General features: G+C 36.4%; 1 protein-coding gene across 9 annotated transcripts in view; it reads right to left on the reverse strand.

Annotated features, from left to right (window-relative positions):
* The window catches only part of C9H11orf65 (chromosome 9 C11orf65 homolog), an 88,160-nt gene that overhangs the window by 2,188 nt on the left and 61,812 nt on the right, over nucleotides 1-24,160 (reverse strand). For 4 of the 9 annotated variants that reach the window (XM_084975958.1, XM_013979358.3, XM_084975959.1 and 1 more), the window contains 4 exons: nucleotides 20,522-20,575; nucleotides 17,927-18,057; nucleotides 7,105-7,275; nucleotides 1,976-2,031 (listed from right to left, as the gene is read on the reverse strand). In XM_084975958.1, coding sequence (XP_084832084.1) covers nucleotides 1,976-2,031; nucleotides 7,105-7,275; nucleotides 17,927-18,057; nucleotides 20,522-20,575 — 412 coding nt within the window. Of the gene's footprint in view, nucleotides 1-1,975; nucleotides 2,032-7,104; nucleotides 7,276-17,926; nucleotides 18,058-20,187; nucleotides 20,389-20,521; nucleotides 20,576-24,160 lie in introns of all 9 variants that reach the window. The other 5 variants (XM_013979357.3, XM_003129833.5, XR_014815183.1 and 2 more) reach the window with 4 other exon arrangements.

Raw genomic sequence — 24,160 nt, forward strand, 5'->3', positions numbered from 1 at the left:
TGTACCTCAAGCTAAAGCTTCCAAATTCTACATTTGACTTCTTCATGATTCTTGAAGAAGTGGCACTGATTGTCTCCTCTTTTCCATGCCAGCATCTTCACTCTGTCACCCTATCACCTTCCACTGACTTCAGCTATGACGCAGATCTCTACTGCTTAACATAACTTTCATTTGCTCTTGTGCTTCTTCCAGTTACCATGCTGTATCTTTCCTTCTTTTAACAACAATGTCTTTTAGCTCAGTAATTTATATTCTCTGCCTCCGTTTTGTACTTGTCATTCCTTTATATTCTTTTATCTAACACTGACACCCTACTATGTTCTACACACTGGGGATTCAGGAGCAAACAAAACAGACAACTCTGTGTCCTCAAGAGAAAATAACTGCCCAAACCTGTTCTCCAAAAGGCCATCAATTCTGTTAAATCCTTGAAGTGGAAACAACAGCGTGTGTTTGAGGACCAGGCAAGAGGCCAGTGATGCTGGGTTGTCATAAGTAAGGAAAGAGTAGGACCTGACAAGGTGGGAAGATAACCAGAACCAGAGTGCCAAGATAAAATCAGGATTTTAGTCCATGTGCAGTGGAAAACCATGAGAGGCAACAGAGGTCATCACTGTTAAGAGAGAATGTCAGTGTCCTGACTCTGTGATCTGGAGCAAGTAACTTGGCATCTCTTTTTTTGCTCATCTGTAAAATGCAGATAATAGAACCTGTCTCCTTGGGTTTTTCTGAGGATCAAATGAGCAATTTCATAAAGCACTTTAAGACAGCACCTCCACATAGTAATTGCCATTGGAGTTCTGTTCTAATTTTGCTGCTTTACATTTATAGATCACGATCTGTTGTGTGAGGAATAGCGTGGAGGAGTATAGGTTTGGAGACTATTGCAGAAGCTTGCAGAGGGATGATGGCAACTTGCACTGTGGTGGTGGCGTGAGCTGGAAGTAAGTGGGTAGGTTAAAGCTATTGATAGCTAACATTTAGAGAGTACGTACTACGTGCCAGGCACTATTCTAAGTTCTTTACACGTATTATCTTTCATTACAGTTTATGAGCTAGGTACTACTGTTATTCTCATTTTACAGACGAGAAAACTGAGGGAGTTGCCCAACATCATATAGCCGGTAAACAGGAGGGCTCAAAATCAAAACCAGCCATTCTGAATCAACACTCCACAATTGTAAGGTCTCTGTTTTACTGCCAATCACAGATGAGAATAGGATAAAACATACTCTCAGCTTATACAAAAACCATAATCAGGCTTTGGCTATGTTAGAATTATTGATACGTTGGCATATGACCATATGCTTCTTCAACATGCTATCACTCTCAGCATTGTGGTATCATGGACCACTGGTGGGACAGTAGTGACATAAAACCTAAAAATTTCTCTAACATTTTGAGGCATTTATTTTGCCAAGCGAAGTTTGCTCATTAAAAATTACTACTGAGGAGTTCCTGTTGTGGTGCAGCATAAAGGAATCCGACTAGTATCCATCAGGATGTGGGTTTGATCCCTGGTCTCACTCAGTGGTTGGGGATCTGGTGTTGCCATGAACTGTGTTATAGGTTGCAGACATGGCTCAGATCCTGTGTTGCTGTGGCTATGGCCGGCAGCTGTAGCTCTAATTTGACCCCTAGCCTGGGAACTTCCATGTGCTGTGGGTGTAACCTTAAAAAGCAAAAAAAAAAAAAAAAAAAAAAAAAACAACTACTGAAACCATGATATGCAACTTTTTAAAAAGAAGATTCATCTTTTAAAAAACTATTTTATCCAACTCTATATAAAACAGAAAAATTTCTACTCCTGAATAACAATTTTATATATAAAAGTAAAAATGACTTGTAAATGAATTTATGTCTATATAATGTGCAGAGAATTTAAGGATTTGTCAGGTGCTTAGAAATGTGTCCATGTATGGAATGTATTGATTTTGTTTACAAGAATTCCCCATTATTGCTAAAAATCACTTACTTTTGAAGTTGGCTGAAGAGTTGCTTGTAGCAATTTCCTTCCAGTTGGCAATGTACCTAAGCACATTATATAGGCATTCATTAAACTAAATTGATTTATTAGTAAGTAGTAACTTGATTCATTATTACAGACTCTAAAATTCCACTTTCTCTATGAAATCTTAGATTAACAGTGATAAATTCACTAGTCAAAATGTTTAATTTCTTGACTATCCCACCTCCAAGTAGCTGTCATGCACCTAAAGCAACCTCTCGGACAAGAAATTGGAGGAGGTATGAAAGTGATACCCACCATCTACCATATTGGTGCCTTCTGGCCTCCAGCAATGTCTCCTCATTTTTATTCTGTTCCATTCCAGTCCTCTGAGTCACAACTAAAATGTTAGTTAACTTCTAAATTAAAAGTAGGAACTTCTAAATTAAAAGAGACAAAACTCTAAGAGGGAAAAGTCAGGGGAAAACTGTAACAACAAAACATTCTCCTTGCTCTGGATTGCTGGATCCACTGTCTTTGACATGTCAATGAAAATTGAAATTACTTGGTTTATGGCCTTCTTAGAGCAATAGTGTTGTCTTTACTGTGTCCAGTAAACATAAGAGATCACATTCAAACAGGGTACGTGCAGCTGCGACCTCAGTTCCCTAAGCTGAGACTGAAGTAGGGAGACAAGTGTAGCTCAAGAAGAAGTGGTTAGAGAAGGACAAGTATGAGCAGCTATGGAGATGAGGGACCGCTCCAAGGAGCAGGTTTTGTGTTACATATTCCATCTCATTTTAGGCTCTGTAGCCCCCTTTCACAAGCCTCCTTTCTTCCTGCTGCACCTAAGAAATCTGTAAAGATTTGATCACAGCAGGTGCTAAAAAGAAGCTTGCTGAGAAAGGAGGAGGATTGGAATTGCCATGTAATTCAGAAAACACTGTGATTTTCATTTGAATTATTGTTACTTTTGTTAACTTTGCCTTCCTGAATTTTTTTCAGAATAGGGAGGTATATGTTATGCAACATTGTTTAATTGTAAAGTACTGTGTCTGAAATCAGCTCCACTTGTTACTGCTACCTCTTGTTGCTTCAAAAACTTTATTCTAAGGCCTGAGTGGGATACTGCTTGGTCACTGTTAAATGAAAAGATGGAGAAAAAGAAGAGGTGGTATAAACCCCTTCCAGGATCTCTTACTTGACAGTTCAATCTGGCTTGACCTTAAATTTAGGCACACTTTGTGCTTTCAATGTTTGCTTAGGAGCACTATGAAGAGTGGCATGTCAACCATCCTGCTTGCTTAGATTTATATACTGAAAGGAACCAAGATAAAAGACCTTTGATCAATTGTATGCTAAGCCCTGATGGTCTGGGGCACAAACATATGCCATACTTATGTTTGATCACTGACCCTACTTTATCTGAGATCAAGGCATGAATTTATTCAGTTGTTTAAAAAGGACTTCTCATAAGGAACATATCAGCAATAACCAATGAGAAAGTTAAGCCTTGCAAATATAAGCAACAGTCTTATAGCATTACTATGCTGCTTATGTCATAGAGCTGGTCTTTCTAAAAACTTTTTGGAATTTTTTTAGGGAATAGCAGAATAAAGTGTTTGTAGAATCTACTGTGAGTCCCTCATTAGTACACAGTTAACATCTTAATGGCCTGGGAAAAGTCCCTAGCCAGAGAGGCCACATAACTCCCTATCTTTGAAATCAAAGGAGCAGCTTCAAAAGTAGAAACAACCCACTGAGAGCGCTCACCAATGGGTTCATGGAATATCAGAAAATTTTTTAAGATATCCCAGGTGCTGATGACTTAATGGATTATGGCAAAACTCAACTGCAGTTTGAAAAATATGAAGATCCATCAAGAAGAACATCCAATGGATATAGACTATGCCCCTAAAAATCCAGCAGAACGAAGGCCAGCAGCAGGCAGAGTAGTCACTGTTTGGCATTGTGAGTGCCTCATAACAGCAATGCATAGGTTGCTACATGTCCTAAGCACCTGCAGCAATGTATCTCTGGATACCACAGAATTTGCAAATTGTCCTTGAGTCCAAGAGTGAAGTTGGCTCTATCCATTCTTCAAAACTATAATGATATTGTATTCAGTTAATATTGTTGCCCTGTGTATCTGAAGATGCACATGGCTTCTTCCCAAGAGAGCATCCATCTGTCCTAAGAAGGAGCTAGCAGAAGTCTTTGGGAAAACACTGGTTTGTATCATTTAGTATCAGTGTTCAAGATATTTTCTGTCATACTAATGGTCCAACTATCAAAAGCCATCTAGATTTTGAAGGATACTCTCCAAGGAATTAGTGGCTACCAATTCTTCAAAAGTGAAAAATGCCAGACTTTGAATTTTTCATCAAATATAGTATCATCAATCCAGTTACAAATATCTAGACAGCTACAAAGGTCTAAGACGGAAGGAAACTGTGGAGACCACAAATATGCTGGAAAGAAGGTAGTTATACCTAATGTCTGCTCCCAGCTAGAGGAAGGTCTTTGCAAATATTCATCTTGCCTGAAATAATCAGTAGCTTGTGGTCAGTAATACTACTGAAATATTCCCAAATAATCATGCTGGATTCCATTTAAAATTTTTGCTGTCTAGTACTTAATTAAAAAAAAAAAACTTGCTTTCTAAGAATTCCAAATAATGCCCAATTCAGAGAATGAACTGACGGATGTACATAATCTGCAAACAAGAAATCTGCATTTTTATCTTTTTCTTTTTCCTTTTTATGGACACACCTGTGGTATATGGGAGTTTCCAGGTTAGGGAATGAATTGGAGCTGCAGCTGCCAGCATACAACACAGCCAGAGCAATGCCAGATCCTAACCCACTAAGGGCCAGGGATCGAACCCACATCCTGATGGACATTATGTTGGGTTCTTAACCCGCTGAGCCACAAGAGGAACTCTTGAATTTTTAAATCTGGAAATTTTGAGTCAGTCTCACCACATCCAAGTTAGATGTATTTATCCTACTCTATATATTGCATATGACACCAAGAAACCACTTCAAGTCTTCCTGGTTTATTCTGGTTTTACCCGTTTTCCACAAAGAGAAGCCATTAGGAATCTTCATCTACTAGAGAAGGGTAACAGTGGGGAAAGCCGTATGTAGACTGAGATGCCTGTTTATTTCTTCCCTTTGAACTCAGCTGTTTTATTCGTTTGTATTTCAGTAGTGACAGAATATAGGATACTGAGTAGAGATTTTTTGTAATCTTTTACTGAAGCTTGCTGGCCCTTTGCTTGAGTTAGCCAACTGTACAAGGGAAAGGCAGTGCAGGATTTCAAAAGCTCACCTGAGAGAACCCTCTACCCTGCCCTCATAAGCTCATTCAAAATGGACCTCCCTCCCTTTCTCTCTTTTTCCTACCGTCTTAGGAAAGGGAAAAGTATGACATGACAGCTCCTTTCTTTGGATGTCATTTCTGGCATCATCGTAACCATCTGTATTTATTCAGAGGCCACAAATGTGCTGTCTATAAGGAATCCCAGTATTATGGTTTGGACAAGATACTGGGGTTATTGAATCATAAAGTTTTACTATTTGTGTACTACAAAATATTTTAGAGCATCTACCAATGGATAATTAGTTCTTTATTTCTTCTTAGCCTTTTTATTTTCTAATATATCCTTCCCATCATCATCTTTTTTTTCTACTTTGATTTTCCTTTTTTCTTAGTGATTCTTTTCCATCTTTTATCTCCCCTTTTCACATTGTTCTCTTCTCTGCTTCCTCTAGCCTCTTTTTCCTGGCCCATTGGTCAATGGCAGTCAACCTAATTTTTCCTATTTCATGTTCTTATCTCCCTCTTCTGAATTTCTTCCTTTTTCTTATGTTTATTTACACCATCTTGGTTTTATTTTTTCTGCCTCTTCATCCATGAATTATTCACTTTCATTACTGTAGCTGAGTAAATACCGAATGTTTTTAAATATTTACTGAGATATAATTCACCATAAAATTATCCCATTTAAAGTGTACAATTTGAAGTTCCCGTCTTGGCTCAGCGGAAACAAATCTGACTAGTATCTGTGAGGAAGCAGGTTTGAACTCTGGCCTCACTCAGTGGGTTAAGGATCCGGTGTTGCCCTTAGCCACCACTTCCCAGTCCCCACAAATCTCTCAGCCCTAGGCAACCACTAATCAAATTCTGTCTCTACAGATTTGCCTATTCTGGACATTCCATATACATAAAACCATACAGTATGTGGTGCTTTCTGACTGACATCTTTTGCTTAGCAGGTTCATCAATATTGTAGCATGATCAGCATTTCTTTTTATTGCCAAATAATATTCCATTGCATGTATGTTTCACATTTTATTCATCAGTTAATGAATAGAATGTTTCTACTTTTCGGTTATTATGAATAATAATGTTATGAAGATTCATGTACAAGTTTTTACATGGACATGTGTCTTCATTTCTCTTGTGTACATACTGTGGAGTACAAGTGCTAGATTATATGGCAACTCTATGTTTAACCATTTGAGGAACTGCCAAGATTGTTTTCCAAAACAGCTACACTACTACACATTCCCAGTAAGGACTCGGATTTCTATCATTGCTAACACCGCTTACTGAATGTCTTTTTAATTATAGCTATCTTTGTGGGTATGAAGGAGGATCTTATTGTGGTTTGATTTGCATCTTCCCAATGGCTATGTAAATATTTTTCAATTGCTATCACACACAAAAAAATCCTAAAAATATTTTTCAAGGGCCAAAGCAAGTCACTGAAAATTTATAACTTTATAATGTCCCACACAGGAAAATTAGGGAATACAGATTGAGGAAATTCTTTTATTATTGATTTCATGTTCTTAGCCTTGTTTCTACATCCCAAAGTGAGAGGTAAAGCAGACTTAGACTAGGGTATAAGAATAAAGTTCACCTAAATCTAGTTTTCTTTTTACTTTTAGATCAACCTTTTTTTTTTTTAAATCTTTTGTCCTCCTTACCTCTTATATTCTTTCTAGACTGATAATAAATACTTAAGGGTTTTTTTTTTTTTGAGATTATGTTTTTGACCTCAAGATTCAACATGAGAGTGGGAAATAATAGAAAGAAAAATATCTGATGCCTTCTCCTGTTCCTCAAGGACAGCAACGTGTACTTACTCATCAAAGTTGAGTGTGTTTGTCCAGTTCAGCACTTCATCCACTTCCCATTCCATCACAGAATCTATTCCACCATCTTCAATAGCTCTTATTAGCCCTTTCGTTGCTGTGTGAATTAAACCCAGAGTTTCATGATTTGTTGACCTAGCCTCCAGGCTTCCTGCGTAGTACCTACACACAGGAAAGCAAGGGAGATGTAAAACCTTGAAAGAGATGACTGCTAGTAGATGCAGTTAATATATATTAATTGCTGTGAAACTATTTACACAGTAAACCAAGTTTTCATCCTATTTAATTCGAGGACATCCAAACCAAGTTCGATGTGATGGGATCTTCTGAAGGAAAAAAACAAAACAAAACAAAACAAAAACAAAGGCAATTTAATCAACCACACTGACCAGAGAAGCCTCATTTCAAAAATCACTTCTCGGTACATTGCAATGTTGTGACACAAAGAAAAACTAACCATTAAATCACTGAATCATAGAATTACAGAGTCAAAGGCTCTTGGATACCAAATAACTACTTCACTTGTTTCATGGGTAAGGAAACAAATTCTGGAAGAGTAACTTTTACAAAGTCATGTGGCTAATGGCAGGCAGGATAGGAGGAGGGAGGAGGCAAAAGGAGATAGAGTAGTAAAAGGTAAACGAAAGAGTGGTGTTATTAATGTCCTTTTTATGTCAGGTACTTTTTATATATTATCTTTAATTTGCTTTAAAAAATAGCTTTTTGTTTGATTTTTGTTTTTTAGGGCTGCACCTGTGGCATATGGAAGTTCCCAGGCTAGGGGTCAAATTGAGCTGCAGCTGCCTTCCTATGCCACAGCCAATGCAACATCGGGATCTGACCCATGCCTGCAACCTACACCACAGCTTGCAGCAATGCTGGATCCTTTAACCCACTAAACAAGGCCAGGGATCAAACCTGCAACTTCACCGATACTAGCTGGGTTCATTTCCACTGAGCCACAATGGGAACTCCAATAGCTTTTTAATTTTTTGTGATAGATATTTTTAAAAATAAATTTATTGAAGCATAGTTGATGTACAATGTTGTGTTAATTGCTGATATACAACAAAGTGATTCAGTTATACATATACACATATCCATTCCCATATAGAAAATGACTGAGTAGGAGTTCCCGTCGTGGCGCAGTGGTTAACGAATCCGACTAGGAACCATGAGGTTGCGGGTTCGGTCCCTGCCCTTGCTCAGTGGGTTAACGATCTGGCGTTGCTGTGAGCTGTGGTGTAGGTTGCAGACGCGGCTCAGATCCTGCGTTGCTGTGGCTCTGGCATAGGCTGGTGGCTACAGCTCCGATACAACCCCTAGCCTGGGAACCTCCATATGCTGCGGGAGCGGCCCAAGAAATGCCAAAAAGACCAAAAAGACCAAAAAAAAAAAAAAAAAGAAAATGACTGAGTAGATTTCCCTGTGCTATACAGCAGGTCCCCACTGACCATTCCATATACCATAGTATGCAAATGCCATCCCAAGCTCCCAATCCTTTCCTCCCCAACCCTTCTGCTTGGATATGCATAGGTTTGTTTTCAAAGTCTGTGAGTTTGTTTCTGTTTTGTAAATAAGTTCATTTGTATCATTTTCTTAGATTCCACACATAAGTGATATATGATATTTGTCTTTGTATGACTTACTTCACTTAGGGTAATAATCTCTAGTTCCATCCATGCTGCTGCAGATGGCATTATTTCATTCCATTTTTACAGCTGAGTAGTATTCCATTGTATATATGTGCCATATCTTCTTTGTCCATTATTCTTATCCCCCCCTTTTTTTTGATGAGGAAATTTAGACTTGAGAACAAATTGTTTAAGATCATATTAGTAGTAAATATGCATATTTCAGAGCCAGTATTCAAATCTGACTCCAAGTCTGACTTCTTTGGCAGTACTGTTCTATATTATATTAGTCTGAATGCACAAATGAATGCATCCACTGAATATGAAATAAGCAAGAGAAGTTAATAGTCCTTACTAAGAATATTAAAATACAGTGCTTTTTTTGTTTTCCATTTTAAGATCTACATTGTTTTTGCTTTTAAAGGTTAACCTATTCTGAAATTGTATTCATTTATTAATTTGACACTCATTTTTTAGGAAGTGGCTTAGAGGTGAAGTAAAGCTATGACTGGTATCATACTACCTGGCTTTGAATCTTGCTTCTGTGATTTACTAACTATATAATCTTTGTCAAATAACTTAGCCATTCTGGGCCTCAATGTCCTCTTCCTTAAAATGATAATCATGGAGTTCCCATTGTGGTGCAGCGGAAATGAATCTGACCAGGAATCATGAGGTTGCAGGTTCGATCCCTGGCCTTGCCAGTGGGTTAAGGACCCAGTGTTGCCGTGAGCTGTGGTGTAGGTTGCAGACGCAGCTCGGACCTGGCATTGCTGTGGCTGTGGCTGTGGCTGTGGCAGGCAGATAAGCAGAAGCTGAGAGAATTCAGCAACACTAAATCAGCTTTACAACAAATACTAAAGGAACTTCTCTAGGCAGAAAAGAAAAGGGCGCAACCAGAAACAAAAATACCACAAATGACAAGGCTCACCAGTAAAGACATATATACAGTAAAGATACGAAATCATCCACACACAATTATGCCACCAAAATCAGAAATCATGAGAAGAGGAGGGTACAAATGTAGGACATTGGAGATGCACTTGCAATTAAAAGACCAACAACTTAAAACAATCTCATATATATTTAGACTCCTATATCAAAATTTCAGGGCAACTGCAAACCAAAAATCTATAATTGACATACAAACAAATAAGAAAAATCAACTCAAACACAACACTCAAGATAGTCATCAAACCATAAAAGGAGAGAACAGGAGAAGAAGAGAAGAAAAAAGAGCAATAAAAACAAATCCAAAACAATTAATAAAATGGCAATAAGAACACACATATCAATAATTACCTGAAATGTTAATGGACTAAACGCCCCAACCAAAAGACACAGACTGGCTGAATGGATACAAAAACAATGCCCATATATATGCTGTCTTCAAGAGACCCACTTCACTTCTAGGGACACAATACAAATTGAAAGTGAGAAAACATTCCATGCAAATAGGACTCAAAAGAAAGCTGGAGTAGCAATACTCATATCAGACAAAATACACCTTAAAATAAAGAATATTATAAGAGACAAAGAAGGACATTACATAATGATCAAGTGATCAATCCAAGAAGAAGTTATAACAATTGTAAATATATATGCATGCAACATAGGACCACCTCAATATATGAGGCAACTGCTAACAACCATAAAAGGAGAAATTGACAACAACACAATAATCATAGGGGACTTTAATCCCCACTTACAGCAATGTAAAGATCATCCAGACAGAAAATCAACAAGGAAACACAAGCCCTAAATGAAGCATTAGACCAGATGGATGTAATATTTATAAGACATTCTGTCCAAAAAGCAGCAGAATACACATTTTTCTCAAGTGCACACAGAACATTCTCTAGGATTAATCACAATCTGGGCCATAATTTAAGCCTCAGTAAGTTTAAGAAAACTGAAATCATATCAAGCATCTTTTCCAACCACAATGCTATACGACTAGAAATCAACAAGAAAACTGCAAAAAACACAAATGTATGGAGACTAAACAACATGCTACTAAACAATGAATGGATCACTGAAGAAATCAAAGAGGAAATTAAAAAATACTTGGAAGCAAAATACAACAAAGGTATCACACTCCAAAACCTATGGGATGCAGCAAAAGCTGTTCTAAGCAGGAAGTTTACAGCAATACAAGCCTATCTCAGGAAATAAGAAAAAGCTCAAATAAACAACCTAACTTTAAAGCAGCTAGAGAGAGAACAGACAAGACCTAAATAAAGTTAGCAGAAGGAAAGCAATCATAAAGATCAGATGAAAAGAAACAGAAATGAAGAAAACCCTAGAAAAGATCAATGAAACTAAAAAAGCTGGTTCTTTGAAAAGATCAATCAAATTGATAAACCCTTAGCCAGACTTATCAAGCAAAAAAGAGCGAGGCTCAAAGCAATAAAATTAGAAATGAAAAAGGAAGTTACAATGGACATCACAGAAATATGAAAGATCATAAGAGACTACTACATGCAACTATATGCCAATAAAAAAGAAAACTTAGAAGAAGTGGACAAATTCTTAGAAAAGTACAATCTTGCAAGACTAAACTAAGATGAAATAGAAAAGATGAATGGACCAATCACAAGTACTGAAATTGAAACTGTGATTTAAAAACTTCCTACAAACACAAGTCCAGGACCAGATGGCTTCACAATATTTAGAGAAGAACTAACATCTATCCTTCTGAAACTATTCCAAAAAATTGCAGAGGAAGGAACACTCCCAAACTCATTCTATGAGGCCACCATCACTCTGATACCAAAACCAGACAAAGATACCTCAAAAAAAGAAAATTACAGGCCAATTTCACTGATGAACATCGATGCAAAAATCCTCAACAAAATACTAGCAAACCGAATCCAACAATACAGTAAAAGGACTGTGTGTACAAGTGGGATTTTTCCAGAGATGCAAGAATTCTTCAAAATCCACAAATTAATGTGATATACCACATTAACAAACTGAAGAATAAAACCATACGATCCTCTCAATAGATGCAGAAAAAGCCTTTGACAAAATCCAACACCGATTTCTGATCAAAACCATTCAGAAAGTACACAGAGGGAACCTACCTCAACATATAATAAGACATTGAATACCGTTCCCTATTATACAGTAAATACTTGTACTTATGTATTTAATGTATAGTAGTTTGCATCTGTTAATCTCATATTCCTAAATTGTTCCTCCATACATTTCCCTTTTGGTAACCATAAATTTGTTTTCTATGTCTGTGAGTCTATTTCAATTTTGTATATAGACTGTATTATTTTTTAGATTCCACGTTAGTGATATCATGTAATACTGATCTTTTCTCTGACTCACTTCATTTAGTATGATATTAGTGTGATATTCTTTAGGCATTCATCCATGTTGCTGCAAATAGCACTATTTCATTCTTTTTTATGGCTAATATTCTGAAGGTATATATATATAGATATATATCACATCTCCTTAAACCAATCATCTGTTGATGGGCACGTGGGTTGTTTCCACGTCTTGGCTATTGTAAAAGTGTTGCTGTGAACACTGGGGTGCATGTATCTTTTTTAATTATCACCTTCATCTCTGCTGGATACATGTCCAGGAGGAGTGGGGCTGCTGGATCATACAGTAGTTCTATGTTTAGCTTTTTAAGCAATCTCCATACTTTTCCATAGTGGCTGCATTAATTTACATTCTAATCAACAGTGAAGGAAGGTCCCTTTTCTCCACACCCTCTCTAGTATTTATTATTTGTAGACTTTTTGCTGATGATCATTCTGACTGATGTGAGGTGATACCTCATTGCAGTTTTGATTTGCATTTCTTTAATTAGTGATGTTGAACATATTTTCATGTGCCTGTGGGCCATTTGTATGTCTTCTTTGGAGAAATGACTGTTTAGGTTTTCTGCCTATTTTTTGACTGGGTGTGTTTTTTTGTTATTGAGTTGTATGAGCCATGGTGTTAACTCATATGCAGACCTATGATCTTTTTCAAATTAATTTTATATATGACGTGAGATAAAGGTCAAGATTCATTTCTCTGCATTTGAGTATCCAATTTGTTGAAAAAGACACAATTTTCCAATTAAACTGCTTTGATATCTGCATTGAAATTCAATTAACAACATATGTGTGGGTCTATTTCTCAACTCCTTATTTTGTTCCTTTGATTTGTATGTCTATCTTAATGCCAATACCACAATGTCTTGATTACAGTCGCTTTTTAATAAGTTTTAAAATCAGGTAATGTTAGTTTCCAGGTTTTTCCAAAATTATTTTGACTATTCTAGTTCCCTTGCACTTACATATAAATTTTCAAATCAACTTGTCAATTTCCAGAAAAATACACACTGGCCGTCTTTTGGGTGTTTCCTAGGGGTCGAATCAGAGCTGCAGCTGCCCGCCTACACCGCAGCCACAGCAACATGGGGTCTGAGCCGCATCTGCAACCTGCACCACAGCTCATGGCAATGCCAGATCCTTAACCCACTGAGCAAGGCCCAGGATCAAACCTGCGTTCTCATGGATGCTAGTCAGATTCACTTCTGCTGAACCACAATGGGAACTCCTTTTTTTTCCTGTTGGAAGTTTTGAATATGATTACATTGACTATATACATCAATTTGGAGACAAACGACATCTTAAAAATATTGAGTCTTCTGGTCCATAAATATCTTTTATTTTATTTTATTTTATTTTTTGTCTTTTTAGGGCCACACCCATGGCATATGAAGTCCCCCAGGCTACGGGTCCAATTGGAGCTACAGCTGCCAGCCTACACCACAGCCACAGCAAAGTAGGATCCCAGCCACGTCTGTGACCTACACCACAGCTCAAGGCAACACCAGATACTTAACCCACTGAGCGAGGCCAAGGATTGAACCCGCTTCCTCATGGATGCTAGTAGGGTTCGTTAACCACTGAGCCATGATGGGAACTCCCCATAAGTATGTTATAGCTCTTCATTTATTTAGGGCTTAAGTTTTATTAGCAATGTTTATTAATTTTTAGTGTACACATCATGTAGATTTTTCTTTCAGTTTATGCCTCGGTATTTCATATTTTCTGATGCTATGTAAAATGTTGTATTTTTAATCTTAATTTTCAATTTTTTGCAGCTAGAATATTGCAATACAATTGGTTTCTGTATCTTACAACCTTAATAAACTCACCTACTAGTTCCAGTAGCTTTTAATAGATTCCTTAGAATTGTGTACCTAGATGATTATGCCAACTGTGAATAAAGATAGTTTCAGTGTTTCCTTTCTAACCTCAGTATCTTCCCCACCACCACCACCTCACCACCTTTATCCCACTGTCTAGGGCCTCCAGGGCAATGCTGTAAAGAAATGGTGAGTGCAAATATCTTTGCCTTGTTCTTGATTTTAGAAAGCATTTAGCCATTCACCATTAAGTATCATGTTGACTGCAGGCATTTCATTAAGTTGAGGAGGTCCTCATCTATTCCTAGAGTTTTTTGCCTACAAACAGTAGTTGTACTTTTTTGCATCATTTTGCATTGTGTTTTTGCATCATTTGAGATGATCATATCCAGTTTTCTTTTTAAGGTTGCCAATATGGTGAACTGCACTGTTTGGTTTCCAAATATTAAGCCAATCCTGTATTCTTGGGATTAAACTCTATTTGTTTATGATGTTATTTATTATCATTTTGTTATCATGAATCTATGTTCATGACATACTGGGTATTTTCTTGCAATATGTATTTTTTTTTCTTATAAGCCTTGTGTGTTTTTATATCTGATAATACAAATCTCACAGGAAATGCTGTAAATTTCCCAGTAAGTAATTCTTTAGCTGTGTCCTCAAATTTTAATGTTTACTTTCATTTTTATTAAATCAAAATATTTTCAAGTTCCTCTTATGACTTCTTTGACTCATGGATTATCTAGGGGTGTGCTATTTACTATCCAAGTATCTGGATGTTTTCCAGAAGTTTTTTGTTATTTTATTGTTTTAAATTTCTTTCTAATTCCATCATGATCAGAGAACTCCCTCTGTATGATTAATTCATTTAAATTTATGGGTATTTGTTTTATGGCCTAGAATGTGGTGAATCTTGGTGTTTCATGCGCACTTGAATGTTTTCTGTTGTTGGATGCAGTCTATAAATGCCAATTATGTCAAGTTGTTGATAATGTTGCTCAAGTCTTCTATATCTTTATTAATTCACTGTTCATTTTAGTAATTTGTCAATTACTTAAAAAAAGCATTTTGAAATCTCTGATTACAATTTTGGATTTGTCTATTTCTCCTTTCAGTGTTATTAATTTTTGTTTCATGTTTCATTTTCTTTTGTTTCTTAGGGTCACACCTGCAGCATATGTAAGTTCCCAAGTTAGGGGCTCTATCAGAGCTGCAGCTGTCAGCCTATGCCACAGCCATAGCAATGCAGGATCCAAGCTGCGTATACAACCTATACCACAGCTCTATTTAACCTACTGACTGAGGCCAGGGATCAAACCTGCATCCTCATGGTTGGCAATCAGGTTTGTTACCACTGAGACAAAAGGGGAACTCCCATTTCATGTATTTTGAAGCCACAAGGGGAACTCCCGGCTCATGTACTTTGAAGCTCTGTTATTAGGTAAACAAGCATTTATGATTATGTCCTCTTGATAATTTATCTGTTTGATATTAATATAATCACTCCAGCTTTCTTTTGATTACTATTAGCATAGTTCTCTTCCATGATTTTGCTTTTAACCTATTTATATTATTAGTTCTTATACATAAAATATACTTGGGTCTTGCTTTCTTAAATAATCTGTCAGTCTCTGCCTTTATTTGGGATGCTTAGACCATTTTTATTTAATATGATTATTGATATGGTCGGCTTTAATCTACATCATGCTATTCAGTTTTAATTGTCCTGTCTATTCTTTGTTTCCTTTCCTCTTTTTTCAGCCTTCTCTTGGATGGATTGTTTGTTATGATTCCATTTTATCTCCAATATTAGCTTATTAGGTTTACATATTTTTGTTGTTGTTGATTTTATGGTTGCTTTAGGGTTTGCCAACTAATAATTAGCACTTGTTATTTGTCTCTATAAAGATTAAATCACAAGCTGCTAAGATTGCTGACCTTCAATACATTATGAAAGGAGTTCAGGATGGAGATCAGGAGAATCAACACTCTATGCTCTGGGCAAAACTGGCAGAACAGGTCTTCAGACAGTTAGATATTTTCAGAAGATTTTATGAACTCAATTCTTATATATCCTCATATCTAAAAAAAAAAAAAAAAAGCACTAAAATCCTTTATAGTGACATCTGCTTCTCATGACTAGCAGTAACCTTCTACAAAAATGTGAGCTTAACTGCATGTACCCCCCGCTCACCAAAATCACATGTATACTGACCTTCCCCTCTACTTCTCTGGAGCGATTCTCAGAGTTATCTGAAATGCTGTCTCCTGGGATACAGTCCTCATTTTGCTCCAAATAAAACTCAACTGACAACTCTCAGTTGTGCATTTTTTTTTTTCAGTTGACAGGTTTGTACTATACATATTTAACTATCATGGTCCATAATGCAATATTATGCTACTTGATGCGTAGTGTAAGGACTTTCCAGAGTAGGTCCATTTCATCTCTCCCAAAACTTTTGTGGCATTGTCATCATATATTTACTTCTGTACTGTTATAAATTTATAAATACCATAATATATTGTCATTGTTTCTTCTTTATATAGTAAATTACCTTAAAATGTTTTTGAACTTTATTCTGTAATTGAATGTATATGTTGATATATATATATATATATATATATATATATATATATATATATATTTTTTTTTTTTTTTTTTTGTCTTTTTGCCTTTTCTTGGGCAGCTCCCACAGCATATGGAGGTTCCCAGGCTAGGGGTCTAATCGGAGCTGTAGCCACCGGCCTACGCCAGAGCCATAGCAACGCGGGATCTGAGCTGCGTCTGCAACCTACACCACAGCTCACGGCAACGCCAGATCCTTAACCCACTGAGCAAGGCCAGGGATCGAACCCGCAACCTCATGGTTCCTAGTTGGATTCGTTAACCACTGAGCCACAACAGGAACTCCTGTATGTTGATATATTATTATTCTTGGACCTACTGACTTATAATGTCAGAAGAAATAAACAATTATATTTTGATGAAGATTTTCGATATAAAAAGAATATAATTGTGGAATCAAGAACTTAAGTATAACTTGATTGGCAATATCAATATTAACTCATTACTTTGTAATATAAAAACTTAGTATCTATTATTTTAAAAATTGTGGTAAAAACATAAAATTCATCATCTTTATTTTTAAGTGTACAGTTTGGCAGTTAATTTTTAAAGAGATTTAAATAGTAAAAAGAAAAGTGATTTTTTTTACAGTTACCGTTTTTAGTATTTTTTATAACTTGCATGAATCTAGATTTTTACCTAGAACTACTTTTCTTCTGCCTAAGGACTTCCTTTTAACATTTATTATACTGCCAGTATGTTCATGGTGATAAAACTCAGCTTTTATCTGTCTCAAGTTTTCTCTGATTTTAATTTTTAAAAGATATTTTTGGTGAATCTCTTGATATTATTGTTTTCATCTCACACATCTATTTTCCAGCTTCTTTGCACACCTGGTAATTGATTACTATATGGCACACATTGTGAATTTTATATGATTTTTGAGTGCTGGAGGTTTTGGTATTCCTTTAAATAGTTGGGGGCTCTGTTTTTATATACAGTCAAGTAAACTTGGAAGCAATGTGATTCTTTTGTAACTTGCTTTTAATATTTGTTAGATAGGTCCAGAATGACTTTTAGTATAATTCATACACGTCAGTTTCTTTAGGGGAGAAAGAAACATTGAGAATGGTATGGAATGGGTCTAGAGGGTCAAATTAAAGTTATCTCATATATAAGATGAGTTGCTTATTTTCATATCTGATGTTCCAATACACTGTGATTTTCTTGAAGCCAAAGAGAACCTGTCTTTTTCCATTATATCCCAGAGATTAACAGTGTCTAGCACATAACAGGCATTTATTAAATATTTTCTATGTATTTTTAAAAATATAACTCTAATCTTTCATCTTATTTTTAAAATACCATGTAGTTATTTTAGTAGTGATAGAAATTTTTTTTTAAATTCCTGTATACTTCTTTAGTAAAATTAAGTAATCAACTTACATTTGCCTCATCCATTCTATTTTTCTAATTTTTCTTTTCTTTTCCATATCTTGCCTTCTCTTGAGTTTAGAGAAATGGAATTCACATTCTTTTTTGTCTCCCACCATTACATTTTCAGTAGACATCCAAAACTATTGAGAAATGAAAAATGACTTAACTATTGAATCACTGATTGTGAGCTTATCTGACCACAGACAGAACTTCTGTGTGTTCAGTAGGAAATACGCTAACATAGAAATAGAGGAGAGGATAGACCCTTTTAAGAAACTTCTAGTTAAGTGAATAGCACATTGAGCCTTAAGAGGCATATGCCATAGAAAAACTGACAAAATATTAGTGTACTGAGGTACTATTTAATAAGTATTTGTTAAATGAGTAAGTGGATAGACATATTCTAAGAGTTTCTCATAAGACTTGACGAGTAAGTGTTGAAGACTAACCCTCAAGGAATAGAGGTACCTTTCAAGAATACAGAAATCTCACTAATGTCCCAAGACTTTGTGGTTTTCCCTGTCTGACACTTTTTACTAACTGGTTGCCTATTTTCCTATTTCCAGTTCTTTCCTTCTCCTTTATCACATACACATTAAATAACAAAGAAGAGAGTTTGCTGTCTCCCAAAACACTCTGAATTTGCCCGTATTAAAGCATGTATTTACTGCACTTTACTGAAATATCCTATTTACTTAGCTATCTCCTTAATTAAGAGGCAAACTATTTGATAGGAGGGACTTATTTATCATAGTCTTCCAAATATCTAGTATAATGCCTGACACCTGGCTGGTATGCAATGAAGTTTGCTGAACAAATGAATGAATGAATGAATGAATTGGATCATTTTCAGTTTTCAAACTTAGCATATTCAATATACCACATTCTATAATCTGTATAGCAGAGGTTGGGGATTGGAATGAAGGTACTTGAGGCCATACAAACAAACATCTAGAGCTATAAAGCCAGATGACTTTAACTTTTTTTGGGGGGGGCACACCTGTGGCATGCAGGAGTTTCTGGGCCAGGGATTAAACCCACATCACAGCAGTGATAACACCAAATCCTTAACCACTAGGCCACCAGTAAACTCCCAGATGGTGTTAACTATTTAAATGTTAGCTTTCAAATATCCTTAGATAGAAATTATTTCCACAAAAAAGATTAAACATAGGTGTCTATAGAAAAGTCCCCAAGTCACAACTACACATTAGCAACTATGTATATTTAAAATCATTCTGGGAATTCCCATCGTGGTGAGGCGGAAATGAATCCGACTAGGAACTGTGATGTTGAGGGTTTGATCCCTGGCCTCGCTCAGTGGGTCAAGGATCTGGCATTGCCATGAGCTGTGGTGTAGGTCGCAGATGCGGCTCGGATCCTGCGTTGCTGTGGCATAGGCTGGCAGCTGTAGCTCCAATTAGACTCCTAGCCTGGGAACTTCCACATGCCATAGGTAAGGCTCTAAAAAGCAAAAAATAAAAATAAAAATAAATCATTCTGGGAGGCCAAAAATTTTTTTAAATCATTCTCTTCATTCAAAGAGTACATGTTAAATTTTCCAATGCCATGAAATCCAAGTGATTTCCCACTAGTATCTTCTGTGGGATACAAGCTTTATAAGATAAAATGACATACTATTCTTAAAACTATTCATACTATTCTTAAAATGACATACTATTCCCCCACCTCTTATCCAAGGATTAACATAGAGCCAACAACATCTTCAGATGTGCTTTGTTACAGAGATGGGTAATTGCCAGAGAGTATGTAAGGATGGCCTAGATTCACAGCAGATTACTAAAGTAGAAGTAAATATTAAAAAAAAAATTGCTGTATCTTGAAGTATATTAGTAAACCCAGAGTACTTAATTAAACAAATTTTATCCGTTAAATTAGCAGGATTTACTATTTTAAAAATAATCTAAAAATTACTTTTTGTGTGTGTTTGTGTGCTTTTTAGGGCAGCACTCATGACATGTAGAGGTTCCCAGGCTAGGGTTCAAATCAGAGCTACAGCTGCTGGTCTACACCACAGCCACAGCAGTGCAGGATCCAAGCTGCGTGTGCAACCTACACCACAGCTCATGGCAATGCTGGATCATTAACCCACTGAGCAATTCCCAGGATCGAACCCACAACCTCATGGTTCCTATTTGGAATTGTTTCTGCTGCACCACAATGGGAACGCCAAAAAATTAATTTTCCAAAAGAAAATTTCTAAGTTTTTAAGCATATAATATTCAAAATGATTAATATTTTTTTCTTACTCTATCAGAAACAGGCCTCCAGCCATTGTTCTCTATACGACGATACCAGCCACTACAATCCTCTTCCTGAAGATTATCATTTTTAATATGAGATGTATGTTTTGCTGGAAGTTTTGTGTAATCTCTAGGACTATTAGCACACAGATCTTCAATATGTCTGTGGGTGAAAATTTTATAGTATATTTCAGGTGGAAATTTAACCTGTAGATGGAAAAGGTCAAAGGACTATTGTAATTTAATTACAAAAATGGTTTTATGTTTTTCAAAATTACATCTTTTAAATTTCATATAAATGTGCTTTAAAATTACTAAATAAGAATTGATGCATACTTACACCACCTAATCTGAATCGTACATTAATGCCAGCAGCAGCATCTAGAAGTTCTGCCTGTGAAAAAAATATGTATTACCCTTCAACATTATATCACAACTTCTCACTTTATTATGTTAAAATAGTTGCTAAATATTATTTATGAAATAGATGAAGTGAATAAATCTCAAATAGGTTATTTTTTTTTGCTTTTTAGGGCCATAAGTTCCCAGGCTAGGGGTCGAATCAGAGCTATACCTGCCAGCCTACGCCAGAGCCACAGCAACTCAGGATCCAAGCTGCATCTTCGATCTACATGACAGCAACATCAGATCCTTAACCCGCTAAGTGGGGCCAGGGATCAAACCTGCATCCTCATGGATACTCGTTGGATTTGTTTCTACTGTGCCACAAGAGGAACTCCATTGTTTTATTTATTTTTAATTTAAGTATAGTTGCTTAAAGATGCTGTGTTAGTTTTGGGTATACAGCAAAGTGATTCAGTTACATTTATATTTCTATATATAATTTTTCATTATATATGAATAATTTTATATACAATTTTGAAGATTCTTTTCCCTTATAGATTATTGTAAGATATTGAGTAAAGTTCCCTGTGCTACACAGTAGGTTATTGTTCCTTGTTAATTATCTATTTTATATTTACTAGCATGTATATTTTAACCCCAAACTCCTAATTTATAATCCCTCCTCCTTTCTCATTTGGTAACCATAAGTTTTTTTTTCTCTGTGAGTCTATTTCTGTCTTGTAAATAACTTCACCTGTGTCATTTTTCAAGATTTCACGTGTAAGTGGTATCATATGATATTTGTCTTTCTCTGTGTTACTTTACTTAGTATGATAAGCTTTGTGTCCATCCATGTTGCTGCAAATGGCACTAGTTCATTCTTTTTTATGGCCGAGTAATATTTCATTGTTTGTGTGTTGGACATTTACATTGCTTCCATGTCTTGGCTATTGTAAATAGTGCTGTGATGAGCACTGTCTTTTATCTTTTCAAATTAGAATTTTTGTCTTTTCCAGATACATGTCCAGGAGTGGGATTGCAGGATCACATGGTAGCTCTGTTTTTTGTTTTTAATTTTTTTTTTTTTTTGTCTTTTTGTATTTTCTTGGGCCACACCTACAGTATATGAAGGTTCCCAGGCTAGGGATCTAAATGGAGCTGTAGCCACCGGCCTACACCAGAGCCACCCACAGCAACACGGGATCCAAACCGCATTTGTGATCTACACCACAGCTCACAGCAACTCCGGATCCTTAACCCACTGAGTGAGGCCAGGGATCAAACCCGCAACCTCATGGTTCTTAGTCGGATTCGTTAACCACTGAGCCAAAATGGGAACTCCTGTTTTTGTTTTTACAGAAACCTCCATACTGCTCTCTGTAGTGGCTGCACCAATTTACATTCCCATCAACAGTGTAGGAGGGTTCCTTTTTCTCCACACCCCCATCAGCATTTATTATTTGTAGACTTTTTGCTGATGACCAGTCTGACTGGTGTGAGGTGATACCTTCCTGTAGTTTTGATTTGCACTTCTCAAATATTTAGTGATGCTGAGCATTTTTCATGTGCCCAATGGACACCAAATAGTTAATTTTCAATTAGAAAATGTCTTAGGATTTATTTTTTTATAGACACAATAAGTAAACTGTTTACATAATAACTGGTAAAATTATACCAGACTATGTTGCCTTTCTATGTAATGTAAAAGTATAAAAGCCAAGTGATTTGTTTATTCATAAAACAGAAGTTTTTAAAAAGTCCTAAAATACGTAATTTTCATATTAAATATTATCTTTCAGATAAATTCAAAGGAAAAAACATGACTGGTCAACCTGCGGTTAACATCAGATGACCTTTCCAAATTAGCTTTTATTAAATCAAAAATGTATTTAAAAATTTTGTGCAGTTCCCATCATGGCTCAGCAGTAACAAATCCAACCAGCATCCATGAGGACTCAGGTTTGATCCCTGGCCTTACTCAGTGGGTTAAGGATCTGGCGTTGACTTGTAGTGTAGGTCACAGATGCAGCTTGGATCCCATGTTGCTGTGGCTGTGGTGTAGGCTGCAGTTACAGCTCCAATTAAACCCCTAGCCTGGGAACTTCCTTATGCTGTGGGAATGGCCCTAAAAAGACAAAACAAAACAAAACAAAAAAAACAAAAAACAACTGTAAGAATTGTATATACTTGGTCTTCTAAATTTTATTGCCCTACACCAAATCGAAAGCTGAGAAAAAAAGTTTTGGTCCCAAACCTGTGTCCTGATTAAATTAGGTGAGAAAATAAATGTTATCCTAAATTGCTCAGCCTGAAAGACATGAGTTTGGCGTCCATTTTCTCCAGATTAAAATTACACACACACACACACACACACACACACACACACACATTCCCTGACTTATAGTATTTTTATGGTTTGACATCACTATGACGCAAAAGTAATATGCACTCAGTAGAAACCATACTATTAATTTTGCCTTTTGGTCTTTTCCTGGGCTAGTGATATGCTGTATGATAATCAGTCCTGTGATTCTGATCAGCACCAGTGAGCTTTGGCTGTTAGTCACACAATCACAAGGGTAAGCAACCAGTACACTCAGAACCATTCTATACTCATACAACCATTTGTTTTTACTTTTAGTATTCAATAAATCACATGAAATATTCTATACTTCATTATAAAATAGGCTTTGTGTTAGATGATTTTGCCCCACTGAAGGCTAAAGTAAGGGTTTTGAACACATTTAAAATAGGCTAGGTTAGGCTAAGCTATGTTTGGTAGTTTAGGTATATTAAATGCATTTTTTTTTTTTGGCCATGCCCATGGCATGTGAAAGTTCCCATGCCAGAGTTCAAACCCGTACCACAGCTGTAGCCAGAACCACAGTAGTGACAATGCTGGATTCCCTAACCCACTGAGCCACGAGGGAACTCCTAAATGCAATTTTGACTTACAATATTTTCAATACAATGGGTTTACTAGTACATAACTCCACTGCAAGATAGGAAGATCTGTACATGCATACACACACACACACACACACACACACACAGTGTCATAGTTCAAGTATGAAAAAATGTGTTTTATAGCAGAATCTCAATCTGCATATTCACAAAATTTATTATATATGTGACTATATATATATATATATATATATATATATGCACTTTTTTCTTCTGCTAAAATAAGCAGATCTTAAATGTATAGCTCCATGAATTTTTTCCTTCTTTTAGTCAGAGAACCTGATCACATCAATCTAATCAAACAATGAGCTGGGTCAAGTTTAGATTGTAGTTTTAGTAATCTCTATCTGGTGTGTCCACTTTTAATTTTTTCCTGTTTATCAGATGGATTTTGGAAGGTTTCTATCTCTTCAACCATGAAAGACTGTGGGAGATTCATTTATGCTCTTTGGAAGACTTCAGCTTAATTCTCTCTTTTTTTTTTTTGTCCTTTTTAGGGCTGCACCCAAGGCTTATGGAGGTTCCCAGGCTAGGGGTCTCATTGGAGCTACAGCTGCCGGCCTACACCACAGCCACAGCAACTTGGGATCCGAGCTGCACCACAGCTCATGGCAATGCCAGATCCTTAACCCCCTGAGCGAGGCCAGGGATCGAACACGCAACCTCATGG

Source organism: Sus scrofa, chromosome 9 (assembly GCF_054392235.1).
Source record: "Sus scrofa isolate SSC_HxYL_T2T_F1_AM1 chromosome 9, Sscrofa_HxYL_maternal_Yorkshire_Landrace_v2.0, whole genome shotgun sequence".
NCBI lineage: Eukaryota > Metazoa > Chordata > Mammalia > Artiodactyla > Suidae > Sus > Sus scrofa.